A 26,587-nucleotide genomic window follows, 5' to 3' on the forward strand; every position below is an offset into this window, starting at 1 on the left:
AATGTACGCTTCACACCATGTTGGCATATGTGCTGGGGTCAAAGTATTACTGTTGCTGCACATTTTCCAGAGTCCAAACTATAAGTCTCATATCTTTATATGACCTGATAAAACTAATGAGATTTCCTCACATCTTCTGAAGTCAACAGGATGTTTTGTCTTCTCTTCACAAGCAACAGTGTGAAGATCTTGATTTTCAACTCAAACTTTCAGCTGCGTGCATGGAAGTACGTAAGTCCATCTTTGCCCTTCAGCTGGTGCCTGCGTGCCCCAGCTCCTGCTGTTGCGGTGAATAAGACACCCCCATTCCTGCCCCGGGGGGCAGGGGGAGGGAGACACACAGCCAAGCCATGGGCTAAAGGTGAGATGTGTGTGTCACACACATCTTAAGCCTTGCCTCAAGAGCACTGCAGTCAGACCTGGCCCACAGAGCAATGTCTGTGTCCACACTCGAGCCTCCACAGAGTATCTTTTTTCCTCTCTCCATACTATGCCTCTTGACTCACAGTGCTGTTTGTACAAAATGCTTCCATAGAGAGTTTTAAACTATGGGGTGTTTAGTTTGTTCTGTTGCTGGGGGGGAGCTCACCATTTGGATGAGCATCTTGAAAAGTCATGTTAAGGATCTGCCAAACTAATGACATTCAGTCAGGCAGCTCTTTCTCAATGTTTGCAACTGCTCAGGTCTTCATTTTGCTTTGTCACCACCTGGCAGACTTCAGAAAACATTGCATCGCCCTGTGTCAGTGTTTGAGGGCATAGGAGTCTGGATTAGCAATACTGAACTTTGGGAAGTGCAGTATGAGAAAAAACAGATTTATAAATCAAAATTTGTAAGCAGCTTCTTCATTCTACGAAAAAGCACATCTGAATAGTATGGCGGTTTGTTAGATGCCTTTTTGCTTTTTTAAAAAAGCAAGCAAGCAAATTGGCTTCTAACAGTAACTGATCTGCAGCCTTTTAATGACCAAAGGAAAATGAAGCATTCTTCATACGGACAGTAGCACATTTGCACTTGTGTGATGCTGGAGTGTAAAGCTAGATATTAATAGTAACATGAGTGAGGTTTTAAATAGACGCTAGCAAAAGCAAATGCATAGCTAGCTATTTTTAAAGTATTGGGGGGGAATAGGAATCATAAATGAAATAAAATATTACAGCAAATACTAAATATGAACAGCAGTTAAAGGTCAGTGTCTTACTATAGTGACCCCATACAGTTTTGTGACTTGAAGATAGCTGTAGTAAACCTGAGACCAGCCCTAAAACTGTAAGAGTATGTATATCTGGAACCAATGAAACTTGAGATAAACATTGATGTAGATGAAAGGGTATTATGGTAGCATGCGCTCGTGTGTTTGCTAACTTCGTGTGCCTCATTAACCAGGGGCAAACAGATATCTACATACTTAGGCTGCCCAAAATATATTTTTTTCATGTATTATAATCCCAGCCTCCAGAACTAAGTCCTGTACCAGGGCAGCATTCTTTCACGAAGTTGTCTGAAGGCACAAGAATATCACCCTTTGTTGAGTAGTGACACTAGAGTTTAAAAAGCTGTTTGGCAGTGGCCTTTAAAAATATGAAGCGTGAAGGCGCGTACGACTTTTTAGGGGGCAGAGGGAACATGGCATTGCTGAGGGACCTTTGGAGCTAGAAATCTGCTCTGAGGAATGTCACCGCTTAAAAATACTTCACTGGCCCCTGTGTGAACTCAGTAGTGTCATCAAAACCGTTAGATAAAAATAAGGTTTTCTTACTTCTCGCTCCTTTTAATCCCTTGGAGCCCCCACAGCCGTAAGGGAGGAGGAGCACGGCTTTCCTCATGATTCCCAGCAGTGGCATTAGCCTACCAGGACGTGCTCGGGCTGATTTCAAATCACCCGGCTCATCCGCGTATCCGCCTGCAAGGTCGGGCCCTGAAGGGCCCTGAGGCCTGGCCGCGGCACCCGCATCCACCCCCACCTGCTCTGCCGCCATGGCAGGTCTGGCAGCAGCCCCGAACAGCCAACCTCGCCGTGGCAGCGCCTGTTACAAGCAACGATGCAAAAAGGTGAAACCCACCCAAACCATGACTGAGCTTTAAAGTGCTTTTGTTATGGTTGTCGGTTTTTTTGTTTGTATTTCATTTGACTGGAAACCGTTCCAGGCGAAACCAGCGCCAACTCACACCACGGTAGCCACTGCAAATCCCCGGGGAGGAGAGGCGGATCCCGCCCTGACACGCTCCCTCAGCGCCGGGGCGGTGTCCGTTAGTGCCACGTGACCGCCGCCCATTGCGGACCGGGATTTGAAGTCCTGGCGGGCGGGCCGGCGGGGAGGTCCGTGCGCCTGCGCATGCGCGCCCGGGGGCGGGGGGCGGTCGCTCCTCCCCGGCCCCGCGCGTGGGGCGGCTCGCGGGTACGTTGCGCATCCCCCTTCCCCCCCCCCCCGGGTTGTTACCCCTTGGTGTAGGGTGGGGAGGGGAGAGAGGGTTCAGACCCGCGTTTCCTCAGAGGGAAGGGGGGGAAAATGGCCGCCTGCCACGACCCAGGGAGTGTCGTCCCGCCGCCCCTAACGCCCGGCTGTCGTCGCCGCTGCCTGGGGCGGGGGGGGGAGGGTCACGGCCACCGGGACCTTTTGGGCGGGGGTGGCCGGTCCTGTTGAGTTATGAGGTACTTAGGCGCGTGAGCAGAAATAACCCATGTGTTTCTATATATATAATGCGTGTATACATAGATATGCGTGTATATATAGATTTATGTGTGTATATGTACGTGCCTATATATACACGCACAGATGTACATGCAGCACTCGGTATCTGCGGGGCACGCTTTGCCGTGGTGGTGGCAGGCGCACCTGTGCCACGCGAGGCCCTGCCGTTCCGCACCCGCGGGCATCTCGGCTCCCTGGGCCTTGCGTCTTAACGCCCCCGGACAGGGAAATCAGGGTGTGTTAGCGAAAACACTTCTGGATCTCTGGTGTTTTGTACGTTTTCCAGCTCTTCAGTTACTGAAGAAGCCAGGGGATTGATTTTTCTGCCTCTTGGCCCTGTAGATGCAGTGTCCTCTGGGGAAGTAGTTACCTTTAGGAAACTGTGGCTGTGGAGCACAGGGGAACTACTAGTACTAGCAGATAGTACTTGCCATTGAAAAGGAGTGGGTATAACTGTAATTGATTTGAATGTAGAATGTTTTGCTGAGTAAGTTTAGTCTGTTCATCCCCTTACTTGCTGTGTTTTGTCCACTGTCAGTGGCCAGCATCAGTGGTTGCCCAGTGTCTTTGGTTCTCAGAAGAAATAAAAATTAATTTTGACGGGTACATCTTGTTCACACTCTCCTTTTTTTCCCCAAAATGGATTTAGTCACTATATTTCTTTAACGTGATGCCATAGTTATATCACAATATACCTCTTTAATTTTTTTCTGTTTGTGTATTTGAGAATAGTTCATGTACACATAATAGTACTGGCAATGTTCTTTCTTTTAGGTTTAATCCAGTATGATTCCCTACTTTTATGCTGTTGTGTTTTCACGAAGTTTTTGACTGGAAACTGTTGAATAGCTGCAGATGTAGCAGGCAGAATTTTAGATATGATCTGAACTGAGGTTATAATCTCTGTAGTATTAAATATGTTACTGTTTGCAGAGGCAGTAACCAGCTTTAAACAAACAAACAAACAAAGCCTTCTCTTACTTATTATTGTTTCTTTATTCAAGTTTATGGTAGGTATAGAATATTTTTTTCTAACTGAACTTCTTGTTAATAACATTCATCTTATTGTTTTGTTTCTTACAGAACTGATGAGGGAAAAGCTTGCTTTTAATGAAATATTTATCACGTGTGGAAACAAGTTGATAAACCTGACCAAAAACTAATGGCATCAGAAACACCAGCAGAAAGACCAGAGGTGACAGTGGAAAATACCGTGACCCCTGAAGCTCCCAATGTTGGAGGAAAGGTGAAGTCAAGTGACAATCCAGTAGAGAGACAGGAGGCAGCCTCGGACAAGGAAGAATGCCTTGAGCCCATGTCCAAGAGGCAAAGGAAGAAGCTGTTGAAGCAGAAACAGTGGGAAGAACAGAAAGATCTACGGAGGTATGGTTTGCAAAATAGCTTTCCTGGGATCATGTGTGGTATTTAGTGCTAATAATAACACCTATGTGTCAGCAAAATTTGCATGTAGATTACTTCAGCAAATCAAGGCCGTTGAACCAGTTTTCTCCCATGGCAGGTTTAAAGCAGTAATCACAGGCTACACCATTTGCATACGGAGAACCTATAAAGGTAAGCATCCTCTCTTCATACTAGAAGTGCTTCTCAGCCCGAAGAGGAAGGATATCAGAAGGGATTCAAACTTGCATGGTTTCAGTTTGTCAGAAGGGACAAATAACATGTGGCCTTGTTCCTTTCTAAATGGGCTGCGCCCTCTTTCCTTGGTGCTCCCAGACTTGGTGAATCTTACAAAGACAGTGAATAAAAAAAATTTATTTAGACACATGTAATGCTATGCTATAAGTTATGTTGACTTATAATCTGTTAAAATAATTTTGGAAGATGATAAGCTTCTGTATTATTCTGTTGAGAGAAAGCATATCTGCAAATGGGCCGATTGTGGTTTATCCTTGTCCTGCTGAATGCCAAGTGTTCCTTCCCCAGACAATGGCTGTTAAGGCTGCTGTCTCTGAAATTTGATCACCCAACTGCTTGCTCCCATTGGGGGGAACAGGGGGAAGCAACAATTTGTTCAGAAGCCCTGTGAAAAACTGTTCAGTGAAATGGGAGGTAAATTGCCTTCCGTGTTCTGATACTGATACTGCAATTTTGACAATCTTTTTGGTTGTTTCTGTTATGAGACCCGACTCAGAGCGCCCTTAAATCCATGAGACTCCCACTCTTGACTTCATTGAATTTGTGTCAGATGTCTGTCTTTGTCGGTACATACAGAGCTTTATGACGACGTGTGTGTTTTGTGCTGGTATCAGGCTAGCACAAATGCAAGCAACAGGATAAGTTTAAACTACCACAGTCATGTGACAATCACCTTGATCATAGAAGTATGCGTCTATGTGGATAGCACATACCTCAGCAGATTTGGCAGTGCTTTTAGAAGTTTTATTTGTTTGTTTATTTAGGCAGAAACGAAAAGAAAAGCGCCAGAAGAGAAAACTAGAACGTCAGTCAAAATCCGACTCCAATAACGAAGGGAATGACAGAAAGCGTATGCGAAAGGAAGTTGTTCCTAGTACACTTCGCCTCATTGTGGACTGCAGCTTCGATGACTTGATGGTGCTAAAGGTAAAAGAAACTTACCCATCACGTACAAACGTTGAAAGGTTCTCCAGTAACAGCGTTGAGGCAATGTCAGAGCACAAAAACTGGAGAGCAGCTTTCAGGGGACAGTTCGCATGTTTAAGATTGTGATGGCTCCCAGACCTGCTTACGTCAGTTGCTGAATTTTTTAGGGTTTGGAACATACCTTCACGTAAGCTTGCCAAAGATTTTGTTTGCCTTCATGGAGATGCAGTAAGTTGGTTTGATTCCAAAACCAGGAATATAGAAACAGTTTGTGCCTTGCATTCACCATGAAGTTAGGTGCAGTTCTGCCTCAAAATGGTTTTACGAGAAGGGCTGCAAATGCCGCATCCAGTTACTTTCTTTTTCAAGATGGACCTGAGGCTCCTAACTGTGTTAGTAAGTATTTGTGGAAATGGTAATTTTGGACCTTATGAGGATGCTGAGCTTTTTCTCAGTCACACAAGAAGCAGTTGGCACAGGAGGATGCAGCCTGTCTCTAAAATTTTAGCATGGATGAAAGAATGGGTGGGGGATGTTCACAGGATAGATAGATATGCGAAAGATCAGCATGATACCCAAACCGCTGGTCAAATGTTTGATGTGGTGTTTTGAGATCAAACCAGCTTTAACTCTATGAGGAAAGTATGTTAATCCCCATCCTCCTGTAAGAGTGCAGCCTTCGGTTTCTGAGGCAGGCCTCTCCCCAGTATGTTACCCTAAGCCATTCTGCCTCTGCCAGGGACTTCACTGCCCAGCAAGACTGCTTGAATTCAAGCTTTTGCAAAGCCCGTCTGGCTGCCTGTTGAGCGTAATGCAAAGCATATATAGCACCAACAGAAGCTAGCGCCACTTACCACAAGATTTTGAGGAAGCTCCAGTTGGCGGTTTGGAACTCTGTTCCCTGAGGAGCCCTTGGGCAGTGCCCCAGAAGGGACCAGAGGACCTCCTTGATGGTTTTGGAGATGCTGGCTGGGCGTTTCCTGCTGTGCTTTGTTCTTTGTACAACACATTTCCTTCCTTGGTCAGGTAGAGCTCCTGTTAGGCCTGATATAAAACCTGGCACTTCAGCAGGTGTTTAGGGAGGGTGGAGCATTGTAAGTGAAGATGGTTGTGGCCTTTAGCGATGGGGTTAATTAGATGCTTTCTCTAGTGTCTGTAAAAACTTGAATTGCAATACTGTAGTGATAAAGTCTAGTTTACTTGAAATCCTTTGGCAATATCAAAACAGTCTCAAAGGACTACATGAATCAAAGCAATATAATGATGTTTCATTTTAAAATGGGAATCAGTTACATTTACAAAACATTGCTTTTGGGGCACCAAGAAGAAAGCTATGTAATGTACTTTACAAAAGCCATAACTGGCTAAAAATTAAGTCTGCCGCATTTTAAGTATTACTAGTTAACTGTTGTCCAGATTGTCATGGCAAAATGTGGAAGCCAGCCCCTAAATTATTTATATTGTTCTAGGGTTCTTCAGGTTAATTATGCATATTTCATTTTCTTAAATATAAATTATTTTCTCAGGGTTTTCCCATAGGTGAAAATAGTATCGTCATGGTGATAAATCTGCCTGATTCCTTAGGTTAATTCTGAGTATGTTATCATATATAATTAAATCTCAGTGATTTGTATTTATCTGTTCTGTTTGTTTCCTAGAATAATGCAGATCAAGCACATGCACAGAGGTGCCTAAATACCCTTCTGTGGAAGATGCGCATGTTTCCTTGTCAGCATAATCCCTTCACAGTGGCTGCTTTTTCTCTCAGGGCCTGATGTCCTCGCTCTCTCAGTAGTCGCTTTTGCCAGTTAAAAGCTTCCTTTTTCTCTCTTTAACGTCTGACTGGGTTATGGTAAAGCATCTTGTGGTGGTCTGTCTGAAGGACTATGTAAAAACAAATTGTGTTGTATACAGGATGTTAAGAAGCTTCACAAGCAAATTCAGAGATGTTATGCAGAAAACCGCAAAGCATTTCATCCTGTGCAGGTATGTTTAAACAAACTGAGCACTGACTGTATCGTGACATACAAAGCATATGAAAAAGGCAGCTGTGACGCAAGTGGTGAGAACTGTAGTAGAAAATAAATATTTAAGCTGCCTCTTTTTAATAAGAAAATTACTTCTATTGTAATATGTTAATTTTCAACCTACATGTTACAAAAATTCCATATATATGAAAAAGCATGTGCATGCAGATGAAGAATGCTAGATACTGGCATGCCACTAAAATACTGTTGATACTGAGTTTTATCTGTGGCATATTTAAAAAAAAAGTGACTGTAAGCACGTATTTGTCTTTTAAATGTGTCACGAACTGTATGAATATGGTCTTAGTACCAGTTTCAGCTAAAAAGTAATCAAGAATTTTAGCTAATAGTTATGGGCAGAAAAAGTCTCGTACAGAGAGGAAACAGGTGGGCATATTAACGTTTCAGTATTTTGTTCCTCTTGTTTGTTCTTTTTGAAGTTTTACTTGACCAGCCATGGCGGACAGTTGAAGAGCAACATGAATGAAAATGACAAAGGATGGGTGAACTGGAAGGTGAATAAATGATTATTTATGTAAAAAGATAAAAAATCTTGATTACTGTTGCTAACTAGATGTTAGTTGTGAAGGACCTGTGCTTCTTTCACGTGGGTTTTTTTTTAAGACATCAAAGCAATAGCATATTAGAAATAGTGTGGCTTTTTGTGCTTTTAATTAATTGAACTTAAATAAGCCAAAGACGGCTTGTCTTGAGTCTAGATTTGATTTTTGCTTAAGAAACTCCACACATATTGGTTTTCACCTGTTCTTATTGAACAGATTCCCTTCTCTGATAGAATAAGCAAGACTACTTGATTTAGGCAGTTCTGACAGCCGTCTGTCTTGACTGCTCTTTTTTTTTCTTGGCGGAAAAATAAGAGTTTGAAGTTGCGATGTGATTCTCTTGTGCATCTTCACTCCCATTATGTTGCTTCTCAACACTGAAGCATTTTTTAGAGAGGTAGCTTGTCTGGTGGTGAAACTCGGTTTTCCTTGTGACTCCCTGTTAAACCAGTATTCCAACAACTTCATATGAAGAGCACTTTGCGTACATAAACAGTTCTACTTTCAGCATGTCTCGTGCAATAGCTGCTTTGCAAAAGCATAGCATAAACCTCTCATCAAACAAGTAATGTTAACTAAGCATTTACTTCTGGTTTCGCTTCTTTTAGAAGGGTGGACTTCGAAATTATTTGGATCCCTAGGAGAAATATGGTAACATTTGAAGGGAATCACAAAAACTTAAGCCTTTGTAAAGTTCTGGGCTTTCAGAAAATTTCCTGGTGATTTTTAGAAGTCAGTGCTGCAGGGACTGTGTGTTATTTATGCAGAAGTCAATCTGCACTGTGCTACGTACTTAACAAGAATGAAGGATGTGGAATGACTGCATGCTATTGGATTTATCTTTGCTTGTTCTGTCTTGGGTCTGTAAAGCTTGCCCAGCAATTCATCAGTTGAATATAACTTCTTTTAACTACCTTTTTTTGAGGATATCCAAATTAGAACAGAGCACTATAGTGAGCTAATAAAGAAAGAAGACCTGGTATATCTTACTTCAGATTCCCCGGATGTTCTCAGTGAGCTTGATGAGAAGAAAGCCTATGTGATCGGAGGACTGGTGGATCACAATCACCACAAGGTAAACTGTGGGTCCATTTCTTTACAGCCTTCCCCCCCCCCCCCCCTTTTTTTTTTTTTTGGGGGGTGGGGGGGAAGGGGGGATATGACACAACGGACACGGGACATGACGACAGACACACACACACCCCACCTTATTTGACATTAATGCCATTCATGTGTGAACAAACAAAAAGAAATAACAAGAAAACTGCTCAAAAAAGACTTACTTCAAAAACACTCTGAAGAAATGGGTAATAAAACCATTGTGGTGGTAGCAGTGGCTTATGTTCCAGAGTGCAGACATGCCGAGCTTTTTAGGATTTTATCTTTTCAATTTAAATATAGGAATGGAATTAGTAACACTGCTCAGCTTACCGAGGGCCGTATTTTCAGACAGAAGTGTTTGGTTTCTGTTCATGCACTTGTGTATGTGCGCTTGTATGTGCACATGCCCAAATATAGATAAAGAACAGCACTTGCATCTTGGATGTCCTTTTTTAATAAGTTTGCTTGGCAGGGGGAACTTGGCTAAGTAACACACATGCCTCAGGGATCTGGTTCCATACCTGTGCGTGGCATTGTGCTGTGTGGACCTGGAATGTCATAGAGAATTCAGCTGGGAAATTAAAGCACTGTTACTGCTTTTCTTCAAAGACACTCCTATGTAATTTCTGGTGACATGTTTAATATTTCAATGTGATGCTAAAAAAGGAGTGGATCTTAAGCCTTACCAAATGATATTTCAGCAGTTAGTCCACAGTTAAAGCCTAGGAGGGTGTTAGAGCAGATCCTTTATATAGTCATTATGGTATTAAGTGTTTACACAATCTTAAAGGGGTTTTTTTGCCCGTCTTGAGCAGAGGAGTTGTGAGATTTAAAGAAGCAAGCAAAATTTCTTTATCCTTTACTCTTTGTCTCAAAAATAGCCAGTTACTGCAATCTGAGTAACTTTGTACTTAAGCATAAACTTGCCTTTAAAACAGGCTATGGCTGACACATTCTAGAGCTGCAGCTGCATGAACAAACTTTATTTACAATCCTTTTGACCATACATCACAATGTGACATATATTCATAGTAAGTTTTCCAAAGATAGCCCTTGAAGCAGGTACTGTCTAACCAGGGTAAGTATCTCCTTATAAATATCTTCTAAAGCAAGGTCATGGCAGCACTGGTAAAATTCTTGCCAGAAAATACTTGTGGTAATCTGGGCTGATCTGAAATAGTAATTCTCAGTCCAGTTGTTTTGGTGTCTTTCCCGCAGGGAATTACTTACAAAAAAGCTGTAGAGCAGGGAATTGGTCATGCACAGCTCCCGCTTGGAAACTTTGTCAAGATGAACAGTCGGAAGGTGTTAGCTGTCAATCATGGTAAGTTTTAAATCACAAAGTAATGACAATATTATAGAGTATACCTGCGATATTCAGAATTTGAGCCCTCAGAATGTACATTGTAGTGCAGATACCCAATTCTTACTTTATTTTGTTGATATTTCTTGACTCTACTTGCCTTTGGGCAAGTTAGGGCAGTAATTGCCCTAACCTTTAAATATTTTAGATATGGTTAAATGCAAAGGATGGTGTCTTAGCCACGTAGAAGTGCACCTCCTGTTCTGTTGACTTGTCCCATGAGTAATTTTGGCATTCTTACCATCGTGGTCTTGTTTCTAGGCTTAATGTATAAGTGGGTAGAATGTTGGAAACTGTCCTATGTATTTTATTCCAGGGAAGGATAAATGTAGGTAATGTTTTCACCTCTCTGGACAGCTTGTTCAGCAGTAACTGCTTTGGTACCTGTAGACTCACCACCTCATTTGGTATCAGCAGTACTGCTGAGCTTTCATAACTGTATTTTTACCTGGTTTCCTGGTTCTGATTGAAGCATAAAATTGCTTAACCAAGTCTTGAATTCTTTTTTAAACTTTCAGTTTTGTTATCTTTCAGTGTCATTAAACAAAAATGCATGCAAAATGGAGTCTACTCAGACCTTTATGGAAATTTTGACATGGTGTCGGAGTCTTTATTTTGCCCCTCTTCAGGTTCTTTTATCTTACCTTGCTTTATTTATTTATTATTTTATTATTTAACATGTTGCTCGATGATAACTTTATCTTTGTAAAATGCCATTGATGATGTGTGTATTTGCATGATAATAAAGATGATTTAAACATGGAGGAGAATATAGAATATCACTGGAATTAAAAATTACCAAATCCCATGTATTTTCAAGATTTTCATGTTTCTAAAACTTGATCTTTAAATGTTGCATTATATATACAAGAATAGGGCTTTATGTGTTACTCATCAAAGGCTATGATAGCTGTAGCTTCCTGCTGGAGTTTTTCTGCAATAATCTTATACTGACCTCTAGTGTCAGCATTTTTGGAGACCGTCTTCTACACGTTTGAGCACTGGGTATAAATTGGATCATTTACACTGAGGCGTTCATTTATCTGCTTTATGGTCTTGTGCATGTTTCTTGTGCCAGACTTTCAGGCAGTGATTCCACTGCAGTTTAGTTGCTGAGATTTCGTTTTGCATAAGCTTGTCATCCCTTGCTCTTCTAAAACGTTTTAAAATTGCAGCTGAAAGGCTCTTAACACACAGAACCTTTCTAAGGCGAAGATTATACTATAGCAGTGTTTTGCTTAAGGTTTTGGGGGAGGAAAATAAGCACAATTCCACCACCACCAAAAATAGAGGTACCTTTAACAGTTGTAGTTAAGGCTCTGGTGTATATTCTAACCCTACTAGTTTACAACTGAAATCCCAGAAGATGGCTTTCATGGGAGATGCTTCTTGGCATGAGTAAGGTGAACAGAGTCAAGCTGCCTCTCAAATGTCATATTACAAATTTTGTGTAGGTGAGAAGGATATTTGCATTGAGGTTTTTGTTTTGCTGAGTACATCCACGTCACTGCTTCGTGTAACCATGTAATTGCTCACCCTTTCTGCTTTGATTTGGTGGTGTTATGGCCTCTGGGTTCCCACCCTCCGTGCAGAAGCTGAAGCTAGCAGAGGGACTGCGGGACCTGCCTGGTCCCTGTGGAACTACTTTTGATAGGTGTGAATTTGGAAAGTCTTGTAGAAGAAGAAACTCTTTCTGAACTGCCTGGTCAGTCTTTGAAGCGTTTTAATTAAATGGGCCGTCTGGTGGTGGCAGATAGACGGTGTTGTTAACAGCAGAGTTCACTTGTTGCTTTTTTACTTATTGATTTATAATCCTTCTCTCCTGGGATCAAGTCTCCATATATTTCCACAGGCGGTTCAGTGCCTGCGTTGCCATGATAAAATGGCATGAGGAACACATGTATACGTGAAATATTTGATGCTAGAAAACTGACAAGGTGTAAGATGAGACTGTATTGCAAAACACAACTACAAGTGTAGCTGAGAATTTGTTTCCTTCTCTTCAGGTTTGTATCCCAAGGCTAATACTTTGTAATATATATTACAGTGACCATACTGCTCCATTCCAGTCCACAATGATGTTTAGCAGCTGTTCCCACTGCCTTTTTCTGTCCTTGCATAATATTTTTGTTGCTGCTGCAGCCCATCATAGAAGCCTCTGTTCTCCTGTGGAAGCCACTCTTTTTCCGTCTGTTCTGTTTTTACCATGCAGTTCCAAAACAAAGGACAAGAAACATGCTGCTTTTACTGTTCTTGTCTCTTAAGCCAGCATTTTTGGCACAGATGCTTTCTGCAGTAACTTACAGTAATATTAGATACAGTCCTTTAAGGGCTCATACCTTCATAGTAGGTTTCAGGTGAATAACCTGCTTAGTAAAATGGCCAGCTCTTCAATATCAGTGTCAGAGAGAACAGCTGGCTGTCCAGTAAACCTGGATCCAGGAAAGCTCTAGTAAATGTGATGCTTTTCTGTAACTTGACTCTCAGTGAGTATGAGATCCATGCCGCTCCTCCCCTTCTGAATGACTGCCTAACTCTCTGTAAGGTTTTTTTTTTTTCCCTCCACAGCTCCTTTGATCCTTTCTCATATGCTGTCGCTTGGCATCGAGACCGCTTGTGCTGGTTGTGTTCTTTGAAGTCAGCATTCTCCGGCAGTGTTAGCACTATTCCTGTAGACCCAAGCTTGAGGAGCCACCCCTCTGTCCCAGATTTGTCATCCAAGTGGCTTACTCACCAGCCATACGGCCTCCTCCTGCCTTCCCCACTGCTGCAGAGCCACAATCTGTGTTGAAAGGTTTTTTGGGTAGCCTGGGATTTTTCTAAATAAGAATTTGCCCATGAATTTTGCATATAACGCAGTTTGGAGCCATTGTCAATCTGGGAGAGTTTTGGGAGCTGAAACGGGTGGTAGGGTGACTGTATGGTTAGCATAATAGAAACAGCAAGAAAGGGTCACAGAATTGGAGACTAATAAGGATTTTTACCATAAGCTCAGATGGAAATGAAAGCTAATTATAGCAGGTTTAAGAAATTCTTTGGGCTGTCCATATGTTAGGGAGGGGACAAAGTCATCGTTGAAGGGCATCCACAGCAGTATTCCTGTCAAACATGGGAAAGTGTTAGTGCCTGTAGAGAAGGCACTGGTAAGACCTGAAGTACCGGGGGGATGTTTCTCTCTGTACCTGAGCAGAAATTAATTGAAACTGGAGCTGCTGCTGAAAAGCACTGCTGTAGTAACTGTCGTACAGCTGGAGGCTCAAAGTGTGCTTGGCTTTAGACTGCAGCAGTAGCAGAGTTGCCTTGTCTGCTTCTGCCTGTGCTTCATCAGCTTTACTCTGAAGATGCCACAACCATGGAAACATCTGTAAAGATGGATGTGGGGGTGTGTTCCTATCAGCATTTCACTATCTCCCTGTAAAAGAGCTGATCGTCTTTCTTGACATTGCAGTGTTTGAGATCATCCTTGCATACCTGGAGAAGAGAGACTGGAAGGAGGCCTTTTTCAGTGTCTTGCCGCAGCGGAAAGGGGCTGTTCCTTTGGGAGAAGCCAATGATCTGTCCAAACATGCTACATCTGGAAAAGAAGATGAAGACGATGACTCGGATGGCATCTAGGCTTCAGAATGAGACCATGAGGAAGGATGAGACATGCAGTTCACGGGATAAAACTGGAACATAAAGTAGTTACGCTCCAAAGACCATCTGCTGCCCTTGTGATACTGAATTGTCTCAATGCTTGGTAGTTCCATAGTTGGCCCAGAGCTGTTTCTGGATATGAAGGGTAAAGATAAATACAGCTTTTTAACCCTGAAACTTCCATATTAATAGCTTTTTTTAAAAAAAATAAATTAATGGCAAATGCAGAATTTATTTTGTTTCCCAAGGAAGCTATTTAATTTTATTTTTTGAAATATTATTTTTTTATACATACGAAGTTGGGTGTATTACCCAAGAGCGTTAGTAGTTCCTATTTTAATGCATGTGGTGTTCTCCATTTCTGCTCTAAATTTTCTTAAAAGCAGTGAATGACAAGCGTTCCTGTGACCTCAAAACCTGTACCACTAGTGCCTGTGGCAAAGTGTGCATGGATACTCAAACAAACCAAAATTCTAATTTTCCTGAGCATCCAAACAGACAATCGCAAGCAACTGAACTGCCTTTATCAGCTGAGCCACACTGATTTATATACTGTGTTTAGTTAGCTGGGGTCAGTAGGTGAAATATGGGTGTTGGGTTAAGCCAGTGCTTTATGCTTCAGTTTGAGTGGGATGGATGTCTGCACAAGTGCAAATGGCGTGCCTTAGCTGGTACATGGTGCACGTTGAGTTGAGGTGACACAATCACTTTTGATTACTTCTGGATTCTCTTAGTGAAATCTATCACATGGTCTCAGAACAATATCAGGAGACAGGAACTCTTTCTTACAAGTCACTCAGTTTCAGTATACCTCTTTTATCGCATGATCCTGTATGTATTGTATTGTCTGTCAAATATTTTTTTCTTTTAAAAAAAAGTCATTGTCTCAGTCTTGGCTGGAAGTTCTGTTTCAACTTATTTCTAACTGACTTAAGTGCTTTTGCAGAGTACTGAAATGGACGCCTTGGAAGCGTGGCTTCGCTTGACCCCTGTGAGCCTGCCCCATCCCTTCCTTCTGTAGGTACTAGCCAGCCAGTAGCTGCAGCTTCTGAGCAAGTGCAGCTTTCACATAGGTCGGCTGAAGGGTGTAAGAACATGTCATCGTAACTGTTCATCTTTGCTGAGCTGGAATCAGAGGCCTGAATCGAGTACGACTTGGCTTGTAGCCATTGGTATTCCTTCCTCTGTTATTACTGCTTTCAGATGGTGACTAGTCCCTGTGGTCTGTAAAAGGTTGGCAACTAACTGCTTATGACTTTATACACTCAGTGCACTGCTCTCTATACTTTTTAAATAACCAGAGGAAAGTTTCATTTGTTAAAAGTATGGATTGTGGTTTGTTGCTCAAGTAACGTGGGGTTTTTTGTTAGGCTTTAGAAAAATCTGACTGCTTTTATTCCAGAAACTAGATAGGCTTTTTCATTAAAGCATTGCTGTTTTTATTTCTGTGACAAAAAGTGCAGCATAAGGATATCTACCATCTATTACACTGATTCTCCGATGCAAATGTGTAAAGCAGTAAAATTACAAGGCGTTACATCTTTACAGCACATAGCCCCTATTAAACCTGATCTAAGACTCTTCAGTCTCTGTAAGGTTTTCTTAGGACCATTTCATACACCTGCCTCATTTACTCAGGCTTGAGAGTGCATGAGATGGTCGCAGACAAACCAGGGCCTTTGGAGACATTTGGAAAGGGTCCAAAAGCATCTTATGGAATTGTTTTGCTGACAAAGCAGTTTTGTGGTGTGAAGGAAGTGTGTTGCGGCTTAAAACACAGCCTGTCTTACATCTTCACCAGTGAAATTAGATAAATGCACACACCCATGCGCACGCACATGTTTTTAAGTCAAGTGGTTGCAAATCTGAAGCTTACCTGTTTGTGGAGCTGTGGACAGAAGAAAAAGGTGGTCTGGCATGCTGCCCTTGGAAGGCTCCTAGCACTAACCCCACGGCATCACAGCATCCTGGTGACTGGCTGCTGCCTGATCCTACATGTTACTTGTCTCAGTCACCCGCTCTTCCCATCCTCACTGGTGCCTTGGCCAGTAATTGCCATTGCTGCTGTTTACCTTTCCTCTGTTTGTGCTAACCTGATCAGGTCATACTAGGCTGAAGTCCATGCCTGTTGTCGTGAGCTGTCTCTATGGGATGTTGCCCTCAGAGTGTGTTAACTGGTGGGATGGAGCAGTAAGCAAGAGTGGGCTGGGGTTTCGATGGGCACAGCGCTCTGACTGCTGCTGCCGTCCTCAGCCTTTCAGTATCCTGCAGTTCTGCAGCTGTCCAGAAATGGCTGTTCTTGGTGGACCTCTACTGTTACTGATGAGATTTCTAACCGTTTTCTAAATGCTTTAGATGCTTGGCTGTCCATGGGTGGAATCACCAGCACTAGACACAGTCGTACTAGAGCAAAGTGGCAATTCGCTTTTAGGCAGCAGGCTGCAGCTATGCAGAAGTCCTCAGGGAGATGTGATGGCTTGGGAAGCCCTGAAGGGCCATTCTTGCAATAAGTTCAGGGCAAGGTTATTGATGAAAAGAGTTTAATTGATCGGAGCACATGAAAATCACCCCAGCATCAGATCAAGTGCGAGAAACTGAAACCTGTTTGTGAGAGTGTCTGAGAGAGTAGCTTGTGCTATTTTGACACCTCCAGTCCCTGCCATGATGCCCCAACCCCTCATGACAGACCAGGAAGGCAGTCCTTGTCTTTCCAGCGTCTTTTTGCAGCGTGAAAGCGGAGGCTGGTAGGATGGCCATTCGCTGACTTCCCTGGGAAAAGCATCCCCAGTGGTCTTGGTCTTGCTTTGTATTTCGTTGTGACCCTGAAATATATACTCTGATGTATTTCACATGCTGTGTTCTTTTTTTTTAACCCTTGAGTGTCCCTGTCTGCCTCTGTGAAGAAGGGCATGGACTTCCCAAGTAGTACCTCCTACCTCTGCAGCAGTGGGCAACTGTTTGAAAACAGTCGAGTGACCAGAAATCTATATTGTGGGGCTTGTGAGAAATCTGAGAGTGGCTTTTAATTTTGTTTAATTGTAGTGAGGGCCCTCTAGGCATCTGAGGCTTTTCAGTGTTTTTAATCTCTTCTTATCTTCATGCAGGGAATATCTGTTTTGTATTTTTTCCTGTTGTTTAATATAAAACTGGTGGGGGGTGGGTTGGGGAAGGCAGATCACCCTGATTAAGTTGTGCAGTCCAGTTGTGTGACATGATTTATTTTATTTGGAGGACGCTGTTAGTGCATTTCTCCTGGCTTCCTGCTGTTGTCAGAACTGAAGTGTTACTTTACTTACCTATGGTGAATAAGTTATAGAGTCAATAATAGTCAATGTTATTCTAATGCATTTTATTCTTTTTCTTAACTGCTTAATGAAATTGTTTTAAATGGCAGCACAGCTACTTAACCTCAGCTCTTTGTTTTTTTTCCTGAAAGCTCTGAAAACTTGTCCGTGTTTAGTTATCATGGTAAAGTGTGTAACTCATACTTATTTCTGTGTTCACTGCACAATGCAAAGTTTTTACGTACATATTGGACGGGTCAGATCTGCAGTGACAGGATAACACTCTGAAGGATAGAAATAAGTACTTGCAGAGGAATATTGGTTTGCAACCTGAGCACTTCACGAAGTGTTTAGAAATAATGAACGTGGATGTGTGACCATTTGAGTGGGTGCGCTGTCTGAACCTTCTTGGTAGCAGCAGGAAGATCCTAAACACTGCAGACTCCCAGCTGTTGAGGGTAGGGACAAGAGATAGTTCAGAAGATGGGGCATCTGATTTCTTTTAGAGGACGTAGAAAAGCAGCTGCCTTGCCAGAGTAGTCTTAGGAATTTCTCCATCCCTGCTGCACCCTGATGGGATTTTAAGAATCTGCTTCAGCTTCTCCTGAGGGAAAATCCATGTCACTGATAAAGCAGGCAGGTGGGATCAAGGAGGGTGTCAAAGGACACATGCACAACTTAAGCTGGGGATGAAAGCTTGACTGGGCAACGTTTGTGTTGGGGAATGGCAAAGCTCAGGCTGGATCAACAGATAACTCTGTCTCTGAGACACTTCCCAACATAAACTACTTCCATTTCAATCTTGAGATTCGCCCATTGAACATAACCTTGTTCTTGCTTCACTGCTAGGATGGGTGAAGTGCCCTTGAGGGAGCTTTGTTTTCAGACATCTAGCAAGTAGAGTACTAGGTGCTTTGGGAAGGGAAATGACTGAGAAGATGCAATTGATTGTAACTATCCCTGCAAATGGTCACCCTTCTGGCTCTTGGTGTTTGCTCAGTAACCTGTCAGCTTCATGGAGAAAAAGTTAACTGTGCGGTTGAGAGATGATGTTAACATCGTTGCTTTCATTTTGATTCTGTTCAGTAGAGAGCCTCTGAGGCCTCTGAGATGTAATTAAGTTTTTTCAGGCTCAGCCAGCGCAGCATGGTGCTGAGAGACAGCTGATACAACACACTCAGGACAGAGATTTATATGGAATTAAGGCAATCTGAGTATGGCCCAAAAAACATTTGGTCAAGTATCTGGCCCATTCAATAAGTCATTACCACAGCTTAATCAGTGTGTGGTTGCTCAACCCTGCTGTTTGGTTTCCAGTTCACTTGGCTTCCAGTTTGGTTTCCAGCTGACTTCATAGTGTTTACACCTAAGGCACAAGGAAAGTTTCAAAGCAGTGCCAGCTCCTCTCCCGCTTGAAGGTCCGCTCCCATTTACCACGGCCTGCGGGCTCATACTCCTGCACAGCTGTATAGAAATTACATATCTGGGAAGTTAATACCCTTTTAAATAATCTTGTACAAATGAGTTTCTGCATCTGTAGCCTGAGATGTCAAATGGACCTGAGTAATGACCGCCCTGGGCGACTGGCCTTCTGCTGGCCATTCACAAATAATCAGTTCATTGATCTGCGGCTACAGGTTACTTCACGCCCACCAGCCTGCTTTGTCCGGTGCCCTGCCACAGCTGGGCATGCGCGGCAGCAAGCGAGCGCCAAGAGACAGCAGAGCTGAGGTTGTCCCCTGGTTTCAGCATACTCCTGTCCTGCAGCAGGGAATGGGAATGGAGGTGGTAGTTGTTACTACAGCAGACATGATTTGAAGTGAAGGCAGGGGCTCTTGGAAAGAGTACGCTGAGCTCTGCTCTGAGCTGAGCTCCTCTTTCCTTAATGCTGTGCTAACAGAATTTTTCTCCTTCCCCCTCAGACGGCCAGATGTTTTCATTGAGCCTGTCTGCACGGAATAATCTTGCTCAGGCAAATAAAGGGAAGTAGGGTTGAATTATCACCTTTCCTTGGTTTTGTGAGAAGAAATTGACAGAGGTGTGTTTAAAACAGATAAACCCCCATTCTTCTGCTTTCACAGTTAACTCACAAGGCCTGGAAAAGGGCCAGATAGATTTCTGTCTCTGCTGGCCTGAATTTCAATGGCTTGAGGTTTGCATGGTGGTTTTTATGTTTGTTTGGTGTCATCCTGTCCCCCTCCCCCCTCACTGGATACCACAATTCATGCTGCTTCTCTGCTAATAACAAGAGCTATGGAAGCAAGGTCTAGCTTGCTGTGAGGCGGACATCTGCAGTCACTCTGCAGGCCAGATTTTGAAAATCTGGGGTCTTTTTTTTCCCCCAGTGCCTAGGGCTTGGTGTGCAACTCTGCAGATAGTGTGTGTGCGCTCCTTTTCTTACCCCAGTATGTCTGTGACTGTAGAGTCAAGCCTGCACACAGAGCTCTTTGTACGGGCCTGGCTGAGTCACACAAAAAGATGAATCTGATGCCAAGAAGTGTTGCTTCTGTCCTTTTTTTCATTTAGCTCACTTCTCATGTACCTGTGCAGCATGGTTTGATTAAATCACTTGAGGACTAAATATAATGGGCATAAAATTATTTTATTAGGGAGTCTGAACAGATATCTTTATACTATAAGGAGTAAGATTACATATTCCTGTATCTGAAGGCAACTGGGAGGCGCTTCAGTGGCTCTGTAATAGCAGAGCCTCCACTGGAAAGGGGATATCTATTTTTTGGGGGTGGCCGTGGCATAGGTGAGACTTCTGGTAGAGTGTGAAGGCAGGACGGTCTCTTGTTTCCATAGCACTTCCCCAGTTGTGGTTCTTCCCTGGGAGCAAGGTATCTGCTTGTGCTGGACATGTTTCTCAGCGTTGAGAGCAAAAGGCATTCTTTCTCCCTTTCTGGAAAACATTTTGGAAAAGAAAGCTGTATATTACCAGGCTAGGCTTAGGATTATGTTAGACTGGTTTAGCTTTGTTGCATAGGCAGCTGAGAGTATAGAAACACATCCAGTCCATAGCAAAGAAGCCTTCCTGGATACCACTTTGAAAAGCAGAGATTGCTTTGTTTCTTTAACCAAAGACCTGAGTGGAAAAGAAAGCATGTCTGGCTTTACAGCTGGTATAAACTGTGCACTGCAATATACCAAAGTTTTTTCTCAAAGGGGCTTCAGGTGCTCCTAAAACTTTGTGTCGTTCCTGTAATAACTAAATTTGTATCAGAGAGCATGGGACTATTTGCAGTTAGGAGCGTTTTTGATTAAGGCTGTGCATGATAAACTTCAATCACAAAGTTGCTTTTTCATGGGAGGAGAAAACAAAAATTTCTGGTTATGAGTTTTAGCTTATCCCTAATCCTAGAAACCTCACTGCAGATTTTACCTGGACTGATTCATGTCCCCTTCTGGACCTCGCTGAAGAGGAGGGAAAAGGTTTGGCAGACCCAGGCTATTCATGTTCTCTGCTGTACCTTCCTTAGCATTCAGCATGCCTTTGTTAGCTGGTTCTGAATAAATCATCTTGGACAGCAGGTCTTTCTCTGAAATGTGAAGGTAGCAGAAATTTTATTAACATTCCCACATGCCGATCTGGATGTTTAGGGGTGAATTCAGGAGTCCCTTACCTCATTTTCCAAGGGGTTAAGGACATGAGAGAGATGTTTCGCTTGCTTTCTGCCTTCCCCCTGCCCACAGCAGCCCAGAGCCCCACTGGGAGAGCAAGTTTTTCCACCCTGAATCAAACCTGAGTGCACTGAGGTCTGAGTGACTAATTTCTGTGTACTGTCACCTTATTGCTTAGCACGGCCACAGCTGGACCAGGCCCACTTCACTGAGTCCTATTCCTTCCACCTCAGCAACCCCACTCAGTTTAGGTCTATGAGAATTTCAGGATTTTCCGCAAACGTACAACAGCGCGTGCTTTTCAGAAAGGGATGCAGATGCATATGTTTGTTACCTTTTTCACCTGCCTTTGAAAACCACTTTTGGATCTCGGTAAGCGAATCTGTCTGCAAAATTTTGCTGAGTTTTTCCAGCATCTGGAAGATGAACAGGACAGTTAGCACCAAGGAAGAGAAGCTGATTCGCAACAGTTTTTGCACGTGTTCTAGTTTAGCTCTAGCTGTGTGAGCGTGCAATTTTACAGCTGTGCCAATTGCCTAGCCTAAGATGTCCCATCGGTTTTGCCACGGTGCTAAGGACATCAGTCTGCAAAAGGTGATGCTGAGTGAGTGCCGTGTATGCAGCACTTTAGAGTCATAGGAGGGAAATCCTAAGCAGTGTTTACTACATATAAAGCCCCTTGCATGTGACACATATATTTGCAGGCTGGCCTGTGTGCCAGCCTCATTGCTCCCCCAGTGATTGCCATCAACAACTTCAGTTTGGTGAAAGCAACTCGAGAGTAAATGCTAAATACAAAAGTCAGTAGACTCCACACCGGTGTGGGGGTTGGGGGGCAAATCTGACCAATAAAGTCCTGCACCATCCTCAAGAGAATTAAAAATGTGTAACATCGTAGGAAGCCATATACTTCAGCACTCATGCCTTACCTTTATTTCCTGATCCAGTTGGCTCGAGTCAGAATTCACATTCTCCTGGATGCAAGGACCGTGATGCAAGTTGACAAATGGAGAGGAAGGTTGGGTGAGAGCTGGGATGTGGATTCCCTCTCTATTTGCAGATTGTGCAGAGGCTTGGAATTGTCTTTTCAGAAGCTTTTCCAAAGTAGAAAACAATGTGTAAAGGAATGGCTCAACTCTATTTAAGCAGCAGTTAAAGGCAATGTGAAGTACATGGCTTACACTAGTCCCCAGCAAGGGTGTGCAGCAGAAAAAAAATCTAAAACTTATTCGGTTGAATACAACCACCTATAGGCTAATTGCATAGGTTAATTGTTACAGCTTCTAATATACAGTCACCAAGAATAATAATGGATATCCATGGCATAGTGTGTAACATTGGATGAGAATGAAAGTGATGCCAGGTCACTACTGATGGAAATCAGATGAGGAAGGGATTAGATCTGGACATTTGTGGTCTGTTTGTTTTTCCATCGTGGGTTTGTACTGCGCTGCTGAGCCACTACTCTTGAGTTCTCTATGCACAGGCTTCACCAGTCTATTCAAGGTGCAGGAATCACAATGCGATTGGCAGAAGGTTCTGTTTTTAGGGGCAGAGGAAAACCAAACAGCAGCTAACAGCTTTTAAGAAACAGTGGTTTACTGAGTGTGGCTATATGGCAGTATCTGTCCATTATGTAGTTATTTTGCAGCCAAACCACAGTAAATACAGTATGAAGAACTGTGTTCTACATGTGTAAGTGAACAGTAAAAATAAAGCATGGTGTTTACTATGCCCAGCTCGGGAACCAAAGAGCAACATTGAGGCAGACACCCCCACCCCCCAGTTAAAATAGAAAAGTTAGGGAAATAGTGAGTCCTTATTTCTAGCGTCTTTACTGCAAAGCATCTTCGTAGTGCCCTCTGCTGTCCAGTACCAGTGCAGGAACGTTTGCATTCCCTTTTTCTCAGGAGTGATACCATTTGTAATGCAATACTAACATAGCCCTCAGCTCTCAAACAGTCGCAGTAGAGGAGATGAGTAATTAGAGCCTGCAGCTTGAGACTAGAGTTACTGCAGAAAGAAGCTTTTACTGGAATTTATGAGCACAGCTGCAAAGTTGGATCTAAACTCCAGCGTGCTGCTTCTACAAAACACTGTCAGCAAAAGTAAAACTGTTGGCAGTAAGCAATCTGAAGAATCTTCATGTTGTGAGGGGAGGAGCCTTTCTCCTGTGCTTGTTTGTTGTACAGTGTGACATTTTTTCCCCAGCAGTTTGAAACAAAGTGGATTTTATTCCAATCTTCATTGGGTTTGACCATTTTCCTTGCTAGCAAAGCACAGTGACGTTACAGAGCTGAAAGCAATATAGTTATAGCTTAGTTATCACTGTACTTGACACCATCTCCCTTCCAAGCTCTCGTGTTCTATGCGTGGGATCCTCGCATCCCTGTTTTTAGTCCTGTCCTGTCCTTAGCGGTCTGAGACTGTCAGTTCAGGTTACAGTGTTGAGAAGTGAGAGAGTGAGTGCCGAAATAAAGAGCTGTACCTTTTTTCCCTTACCTTTTCAGATGAAGTAGGGTTATTTTGAATCCTTTTGGGAGCATCTGCATGTCCTTCTGGAAATCAACAGGCAGAGTGTTTTGTCAAGTTGAAAAATAAAGGCCATAAGATACACCTTATGTTATTTCTGGGTGGGGGGCATTTTTAATTACAAAAAAATGCACAAGCCATATTTTAGATATCTCTAAGGGGGTGTATTTCTTTTTTTTGTTTGCTTTACAACCTGACATAGCACCTTAATGCGATTATTTGCCGAGATGCCTAAAAAATCTGAAGAAAATACTGGAAAGTGTATTTCATAGATGTGTGCTTGTAGTGCTGTGTAACCACTGCTGCAGAATGTTGCTTACAGATGGAATGATTGCTGATGACTGTGAAATGATTAGATGCCTAGTGATCATATAACCTCTAAAAGCTATAAAGATGTAAGTGTAATTAGCGAGGAGAAATCTTGTAAGATGTGGTGACTAACACAAATAGAAGGGAAGAAACACTTGCCTTCTAAATATATGTTCATTGCCCTGTGCTCCCTTTACCTGGACCTGAGCTGTGATGACACAGTGCCCTGGCTGATACCCAGTTGCCTCTTTAGCAGCTCAGGTTCCTCTTCTGCTGCTGTGTAACATGGCAGTTTGGTGCCTCTACTCACGCGTCACAGACTGTGAAGTGCCTAGCTCCCTTCGCACGGAACCATCGATCTTCGGAAGGTAGCAGGTGGCAGATGCGTTCCCTGGGGTGTTCCCAGTTAGCACATGCTCTTGATCTTGCTGGCGGATGCCTGCGTTGCCAGCAGCTGGGTGTTCTTTTGAAACGCTGCTTCTTACAACACAGACCAGAGCGTTGTTTAATCCTGTGCAAAAAACCAAAGGATACAGTCTTTGCATGGTAAACACGCATGGTTAACTTAGCAGGTGTTCTCCAAGGAGAGTCTGTGCTGGAAGAATGGAAAACAGAGGTATCAAACCTGAAATATTTATGTAAAAATACAGGGCTATGGAATGGTGTGTAAACAGTGGATAAACTTGGCACACTTGAGTAGGTGGCGGCGGGCAGTCAGCAGTCTGTTACAGAGGGCGGTGTGATCAGCCACGACCTGAACAGTGATGAAGGCCCAGATAAAATCTGGAGAGTGGCCAGGTGGGGTGAAGCACACTCATTCAGCAATGCCAGTCACGAGATAAGTATCATTCTTCCACCTCCATTAAAAAGCTTGTGGTTTTTAAAGAGAGTCGCAGCATTTAATGAAGAACTAGGGTCCTCCTTTCTTACCCAGGGTAAAAGGAATTTTATAGGCAACCACTATTTTTATCATTAGCATAAGTCAAACTGGATTTTACATGGCAAAGAAGCAGTGCTATTAAGTAGTTGATGAGGATTTTTAGAACCTTGATTCTGTTTAAGTATCTGACATAAGACAAATACTAAGCAGAAAGTAATTACAGCTGAACATTACTCTGCTGAGAGTACAAAGATATCTACCAAATTAATCTAGCTAAGCCACGTAAAACTTTGGTCTTTGCTGGCTGTGGTCAGCTTGTCTTTTTTACTAGGTTCTAGAAAAAGAGAGATATGCACACAAAGACATACTTTATTTTTTGTGTCCTGTATTTTTACTTTAGCTATATTTTTTTTATATATATATATCTGCTCACACAGGCACAGAATTATGCACATTATATGCTGGGTGGTCAGCCTGAAAGGAGGAGTCTTGCTTTGCTCTTGCAAAGGCATCCCTTCCAAGATGCAAGAAATTCAGTATTATTCAGAACTGATTTGGTCCTGCATCACCCTTCATCCCTTATTAAAAAAGTGTTATCACAGACTCATCAGCTACCAATACCAATCCTGATGCAATATCTACTTATTCTAACAGTCCCCAAGGAACTCGGCAGATATTTTTCCCTTCACGACCCTTCTGTGCCTTCTGCAGTGTAAATCTGGCCGCATATCAGCAATTTTCTTTCAGCCTCTGCCAGAAAGATGTCTTTGTGCAAACATACAGGGTCAGCTTCTGAAACAAAAGCCCATCCTTAGAAGTACTATTTCTTCTGCTGATGCAGACGGCACACTGCTTTTGACTGTATTCCCTTCAGGTGCAGGCAGAGTAATCACAGCTAGGTCTGGCACACAGCAGAGCAGCACAGTGTTTTTAAGAGCATCAGGTTACTCTTATTAAATGCTGCATTGTGTGATATGTTGCTCCTGGAAAGGTACAATAATTATTAGGCAAGAGGGAGATCAAGAAAACAAAATTGTGACAACCTGTCTCTGTCACCTACTGTGCACTTGTGAGCACGGAAAGAAAGAGGAAGAAATTACTTTAGCTCAAAAGAAATTATTTTAGCTTAAAAGAAATCCCAGGCAGTTGTCTTGGTGAAATAGTTTTAGTTGCACCTTGTAAAGAATTTAGTGCTGCTAACCTTTACGTTACCAACCAGAGATTATTCATTGCTGAGGACAGGTAAAGATGCTTAGTAGACGGAAGTGAAGGTAAAGGTTTTTTTTTTGATGAAATGCTTCTCTTAGCCAGAAGCAGGAAACAGGAGCAGCGGGTTGTTTTGGAACAAAATCGCATTACCCTCGCATTTCTCTTGGTGCTTGCCAGGGCAGTTGTCCAGGCTATCTGTGTGTTCCCCCAACAACTCCTACCTGATATGTGACAGACCATCCTAGGATGGGGGTTGTTCCTGGAGTAGTAGTACTTTTCCTCTGAGCAGCTAGGCTGCGAGAAACACCGGTTGTACTTCCACATGCCGTGGCTGAACTGACTTGAAATGAGTATCTGTTGTGTAACCTTTCTTATTCTCTTGTGGAATGTCCTTCTGCAGAGCAGGTAGGCTCTTCCGCTGATCGCCTGAGGCCAAACTGGAGGTGAAGTAAAGAACGTGAGCTCACATAGACTGAAAGGTACTGGAAACTTCAATTACTCTTTTTCTTGTTATTTTTACCTCTTCCATATACAGTTTGGAGGGAGTGGAAGCAAGCTACCCGCTGTTCTACTCCTAAGTAGTTACCTTGGGCAACCCAAGACGCTTGTGGGCACTTCCCAGCTGCTCTTATTTCCTTGCAGTTTCTGCTGTGGAGCTCAGCTGCTCCTTGCTGTGCCTATCTGAGACATCTCTGTGTAGTAACAGACTATACTGAAGCAGGGAGAGTGAATTGCTTTCTGACTTGTGATGAGAAGTGCAGGGCCAAGTGATGACAGCAAAG

At 43.0% G+C, this 26,587-nt stretch overlaps 2 protein-coding genes across 2 annotated transcripts; one reads left to right on the forward strand and one right to left on the reverse strand.

Annotated features, from left to right (window-relative positions):
- The first annotated feature begins 2,261 nt into the window (after positions 1-2,261).
- TRMT10A (tRNA methyltransferase 10A) lies at positions 2,262-14,862 on the forward strand. The gene is made up of 8 exons (XM_075090775.1): positions 2,262-2,400; positions 3,778-4,077; positions 5,115-5,277; positions 7,192-7,263; positions 7,745-7,819; positions 8,793-8,942; positions 10,187-10,292; positions 13,780-14,862. Exons 2-8 carry the CDS (start codon positions 3,857-3,859, stop codon positions 13,944-13,946), a joined length of 954 nt encoding a protein of 317 aa, XP_074946876.1. The 5' UTR covers positions 2,262-2,400; positions 3,778-3,856; the 3' UTR covers positions 13,947-14,862.
- A 4,973-nt stretch (positions 14,863-19,835) lies between these two features.
- Positions 19,836-26,236, reverse strand: C4H4orf17 (chromosome 4 C4orf17 homolog). The gene is made up of 7 exons (XM_075090778.1): positions 26,027-26,236; positions 24,027-24,227; positions 23,378-23,433; positions 21,805-21,969; positions 21,210-21,291; positions 20,637-20,793; positions 19,836-20,156 (listed from the first exon to the last, which is right to left on the reverse strand). Exons 1-7 carry the CDS (start codon positions 26,127-26,129, stop codon positions 19,982-19,984), a joined length of 939 nt encoding a protein of 312 aa, XP_074946879.1. The 5' UTR covers positions 26,130-26,236; the 3' UTR covers positions 19,836-19,981.
- Positions 26,237-26,587: the final 351 nt, after the last annotated feature.

Source organism: Phalacrocorax aristotelis, chromosome 4, assembly GCF_949628215.1.
Source record: "Phalacrocorax aristotelis chromosome 4, bGulAri2.1, whole genome shotgun sequence".
In the NCBI taxonomy this organism is placed as follows: domain Eukaryota; kingdom Metazoa; phylum Chordata; class Aves; order Suliformes; family Phalacrocoracidae; genus Phalacrocorax; species Phalacrocorax aristotelis.